Source organism: Terrapene carolina, unplaced genomic scaffold (genome assembly GCF_002925995.2).
Source record: "Terrapene carolina triunguis isolate 2854851 unplaced genomic scaffold, T_m_triunguis-2.0 Scaffold28957, whole genome shotgun sequence".
Taxonomy (NCBI): Eukaryota; Metazoa; Chordata; order Testudines; family Emydidae; genus Terrapene; species Terrapene triunguis.
Window position 1 is genome coordinate 1 of NW_020693308.1, and position 5,122 is coordinate 5,122.

At 64.8% G+C, this 5,122-nt stretch overlaps 1 protein-coding gene across 2 annotated transcripts; it reads right to left on the reverse strand.

The window, feature by feature from the left end:
* Positions 1 to 122: 122 nt before the first annotated feature.
* DAXX (death domain associated protein) lies at positions 123 to 5,045 on the reverse strand. 2 transcript variants are annotated; one of them, XM_024221702.3, is made up of 7 exons: positions 4,545 to 5,045; positions 2,894 to 3,698; positions 2,309 to 2,556; positions 1,871 to 2,036; positions 1,087 to 1,741; positions 418 to 598; positions 123 to 325 (listed from the first exon to the last, which is right to left on the reverse strand). In XM_024221702.3, exons 1-7 carry the CDS (start codon positions 4,737 to 4,739, stop codon positions 266 to 268), a joined length of 2,310 nt encoding a protein of 769 aa, XP_024077470.1. In that variant the 5' UTR covers positions 4,740 to 5,045; the 3' UTR covers positions 123 to 265. The 2 variants fall into 2 exon arrangements, with proteins under 2 accessions (XP_024077470.1, XP_024077469.1); XM_024221701.3 differs by having other exon boundaries at positions 418 to 601.
* Positions 5,046 to 5,122: the final 77 nt, after the last annotated feature.

The following is a 5,122-nucleotide window of genomic DNA, read 5'->3' on the forward strand; positions in this document are numbered from 1 at the left end:
CCCCCCCCCCCCCCATGTCCCTTTACTGCCCCCCAGCTCACTCACAGCCCAGAGCCAGCAGCCGCTGAGTAAGAAAAAGATTTTATTTTTGGGTTTTTTTGTTTGTTTTTTAAACATTTCTTTTGTACAAAGAGGGAGGGGCAGCCCAGGAGATGGGGAGGGCTCTGCTCCACCCCCTTAACCCCACCCCAGAACCAGCCACAAACAAACCCTGTCACCCTCCCTGCCCCCCAGAGTCTCCAGCCCCCCTGGGCAGGCAGGGGGTCTAATCCGAGTCCGACAGAACGATGATCTCCTCCGGGTCACACTGAGTCGCCACGCTGGTCTGGGGAGAGAGCAGGGCAGGGACACATGGTCAGGCCACCTCTCACCCAAACTGGCATCCCCACTCACCCCCCATCTCAGCCAGCCCCTCACCTTGCAGGCCTTGGGCAAGAGGCGCTGGCACAGCTGTGGGCTGCCCTGGGAGCTGCTGACCAAGCTCTGGAAGGGCGAATCGGCATGGGTGGAGTCAGGCAGGGGGCTGCGGGGCAGCAGGCCATCTAGCGGCAGCTCCAAGTCCTCATCCTCTGAGCCGATGCTGTGAACCTCCAGGCAGCTGCTGGCAAGGGCGGGAGAGATGGGGTCATGGGGGAGGGGACAGCATGGGGTGGCACCTGGAGTCAGCCTATCACACCAGGGGCAGGGTTCCTTCTCCCCCAATGCGCCCACCCACCAGGGCCCACCCTCCCCCTGGCAGTCCAAGAGGGAAGATGGTTCTTGAACCCATGGGCCCCTTGGAACAGGCTCTACTCCCAGCCCCCTTCACCCGCTGGGGATGGCTGGACACGGAAGGGCTGGAGTGGCCACCACACCTGACAGTAACTGCCCCACCAAGGCCCCCCATGCAAAGACCCCCCACCCATTGCTGTGGTTCCCAGTCAGGAGCAGGACAAGAGGGGGACCCACAGTGTCCGCTCCAGCCCAGCATCCCCTCCTTGATGCGCAGAGCCCCGTTCCTTCTCCCCTGCCGTCTCCTCACCTGTCACACAGAGCTCCCCCCACCTCACACACTGCCTGGTCTGGCGTGTCTCCCCTTGCCCCCACCTGTTGCCACAGGGCAGCTCCTGGCGTCCCCTCTTGCAGGCCGGGGGCCCAGCGCTGCCGTTGAAGCTGGTGGAGCTGATGATGCTGCCCCCGTTCTCCAAGGGCCGGGCAAGGGGGCTCCTGGGGACAGACAGCTGCCTTCTCTTGGCAGGGGGCTGAGTCCGGAGCCCGGAGTCCCCCATGCCACCTCCCTCCTGCTTCACCGCGAAACTAGCAGGCTCCTTCAGGGAGACCTCCTGCTCAGTCCGTGAAGAGACCGTCTCAGGGGAGGCGGGGCCCAGTGGGGTGGCCTCAGAGGGCTCTGGGGACAAGGGGGCAGCCTTGGGGGTGGCCTCGGAGCCCCCTGGGAGTTGAGGGGAGGGGGGTGGTGTTTCGCTGAGTTCCAGGGGTAGGGCCTCAATCTCCAGCACAAACAGCTCCTGCACCGGGCTGAATGGTGGCCCCTCCTCCTCCTTGGGGGACGGGGGCCCCTGGCCCTCTGCAAGGGGCAGGGGCTCCTCATCTTCATCCTCTTCTTCGTCCTCCTCATCCTCGTCGTCCTCATCCTCGTCCTCCAGATCCTCCCCGCCTGACGAGCATGGCAGTGGCTCCAGGCCCAACTCCATGCACTGGTCTTCCTGGTCCCCTGCCGTGTCCTCACCTGCTGCTTCTGCATCTGGGAGAGTCACCACAGAATAGAACCCAGGAGTCCTGGCTCCCAGCCCCCCTGCTCTACCCACTAGACACCACTCCCCTCCCAGAGCTGGGATAGAACCCAGGAGTCCTGGCTCTGTGCGGTATGTACCTTGCATGGCTGCATCCTCTTCTTCCTCCTCCCCACCTTCTTGGCTTTGCTGCAGCTCCTCCTCAATGTCTGTGTCTGATGAGGGCTCTTCCTCCTCCGAGTCATCGTCGTCCTCCTCACTGACCGCAAGTGCCCCTTGGCTTGTGGCGCTCGTGCTGGGGCTGCCCTGGGGAGAGTGGAGAAAGGGGCGTTACGCCAGCTGTGTCCCCACAGGCCTGTCTACAAACTTCCTTCGTTTCCCCACCCCCACCCACAGCCTCTCCCACGCTGGGAGCCCTGCTGGCAAGTGCTGTGCAGCTACAGGGCACAGCTCACGCCAGGCAGCCCAGGAGCCGAAGTCCTCCCTTCCCCACGCAAGGGGCTGGGCAAAGCACATGGCACAGCTTGGGAGCTCTATCCCCCCCCAGGGTGCACACAGCTGTATGCACCCCACCTCACCTGCGTGTGGGGCTGCCCCTCCCCTGGGTCTGGCGCCATGGGGCAGGGTGGGGGCAGCAGCCCCTCCTGCCGGGGGGTGGCGCTGCCACGGGCTTGGGCAGCTCTCTTGCGGACACGCTCCTCCTCCTCGCTCTCGTCCTGCAGCTGGGCATAGCGCGAGACGACGCTGTCCAGACGCGTCAGCGCCACCTCGCGGTTCTCCCGCAGCCGCCGGGCCAGTGCAGAGTCCCTTCGGGCAGGGTCAGTGTCTGCACACGGGGGGGAGGGGGTCAGAGGGGCCCCGAACGGAAACACTCCCCCTCCCATCCCCAACCTGGGATAACCCCACCTGCCCTTCTCTCTACTATGACTGGGTAGGGCCTCATCTGGCCTTCCCTGCCCTCCCCAACCACCCCCCCCCCCCCCCCCCGAATGGTCTCACCAGGCCAGCAAAAGTTGTTATGTTGTCCTGCGTGCCCTCTCACCAGCCCAGCACTGGTCAGTACGCCCCCCCCCCCCCCCCTCACCCGGCCCGTACTGGTCCCCCCCCGCCCCCCCCCCCCCCCCCCCCCCCACGCCGGTATGCCCCCCCCCCCATGCTCTCACCAGGCCGGTACTGGTCGGTGAGGTGGCTACCGAAGTTGTAGACCAGGTCGAGGTGGCGCCGCTCCTGCAGGCGGTTGCCCACCTCGCGGAAGGCATCCAATGCCATGCTCTGCATCTGGCGCTTGGCCAGGCCCAGGCTGTGGCGGGCACTGGCCTTCTGGATCACCTTGAGGATGTCCGTGTAGTCGGGGAAGACGTCGGGCCGGTTGATGAAGCGCTCGATGCGCCGGTTGACCTCCGGGTAGCGGGTGCCCCGGTAGGGGATGCGCTGCTCGATCACCCGGCCCGTCAGGCTGCTGCATTGCTTGAGCTGGCACAGCCGCTCGAAGATGTGCATCATCTTGCGCTTGAGCCGGCTCTCCTGCAGGTAGGTGGAGTCCTCGCTGTCCAGCTCAGCCAGGTCCAGCTCCCGCTCCTGCAGCCGCCGGATCTCCCCCATGTAGACACGCAGCAGGTTCTCCAGGTAGCGGATTTGCCGCTTGGAGCCAGTGCCACGCTGTCCCAACGTCCCCTCCCCCTCCTCCTCGGGCGCTGCTGGCTCCGGCTGGTGGGGGGTGGTGGGGGCGGGGGCTGAGCTGAGCGCCAGCTTGCGGCGCTGCGTGTGGGCCTTGAGCACGGTGCACAGCTCGTTGATGTAGACGTAGACTTTGCTGCGCTTGCTCTGCACACGTGTCAGGCAGCGCCCCAGCACGTTGCGAAACTCAGCTGAGGCCAGGAACTCGGCACCGGCCTTCTGGTGCCGGCTGGCCAGGAACGGGATCACCTCGGGGTGCTCCTCCGTCAGCCGGCTACAGCACTCCAGGAACTGGGGAGAGAGGCATGGGGGGAAGGGTCAGACGGGTGCCAGCACTCCAGGACCAGGCGGAAGGGAGAATGGGTGTTCGGACCAGGTGGAGACAGAGCTAGGGTGAGGGGCGCACATGCTCACACAACACAGAGGTGGTCACATGGACAGCAGGGCCAGTGGGGCAGGGGACCGAGGGGGGCAGAACCCAGGGCAGCAAGGCACTGATGGAAGTCACAGGGCATTGTGGGGAGTGGACCCGGCTCAGGGGAGAGGGCTTGGGGGGACAGGGCCCCTGTTCACAGGAACGCCTCCCCGAGCACTTTCACTTCCCAGGGTTTGATAAAGAACCAAAATCAGAGCCTCCTCCCCGCAGCTGGGTCAGCCCTGGAAATCCACTCATCTCCACCCCTCCCAGATCCCACAAGCCGTGGGCTGTTCACGCTTCAAGCCACACAGGCCTCCCTCCCAAGCCCCTTTCACAACGGGGGAGGGGGGAGCGGGCTGGGCTCAGACCCACAGGGCAGGATCAGTCCAGTAGACTTAGCCAGGGCAGAGCAAGCCCCAAGCCTCACAGGCTAGCTGACTGAGGAATGAGACACGGGGCCTTTCCCCTCTAGGGGGTGCTGGCTCCAATCCAGCACCAGAGCTGGCTCAGGGGAGTGGGGAATGGGACACGGGGCCTTTCCCCTCCAGGGACTGGCTGGCTCAGGGGGGCAGGGAACAGGATACAGGGTGGGGGATATGTGGAAGGGACACAGAAGTCCATGGCTGTGGGAGGGGTATATGTGGGGGTGGGGGAGAACAGGGGTACATAGCTAGGGAAGGCCATACATGGGAGATGGGGACTCTACCAGGGGCACTCACCTCTGCAAAGAGCCGTTCATTCTCAGCCTTGAAGCTGCCACCATGCTGGGCCAGGGGATCTGGTTTCTTGGTGGGGGTCCCACTGGGCTGGGGGGAGGCAGGGGCGGGCCCTGGGGGCTCCCTGGGCATAGGTGGTGGCAGCCCCTCCTCCTCATCGTCCAAGATGATGATGTTGCTCTCCACTGTGGCAGCCATGGGGGTAGGTCACTGCCTGGGTTGGGGATCAGAGCTGCAGGGGGGGCCTGAGGGCAGGGCACATCCCGGAGGGGGTGCCCACGGGGAGTAACCCCCACAGTGCAGGTGGTCTCTCAGTCCCAGGGGGCACTGCCTATATGGGGAGATAGAACCGTGAGTGCTGGATCTACCCCCAGTATCCACTCTGTAGCCCTAACTCCATGCCAGGCCCAGTACCCACCCCCAATGCCAATCCTACTTCCCTATATACCCCAGCCAGTAACCAGCGCCTGCCCTATATCCCCCCCACCACATACCTAGTGCTTTCCCTATATGGCCCCTCACCCACCCTGGGATCCAGCATCTGCCTCATCCCCATCCTGTACCTGCCTCTCACTCCCCCC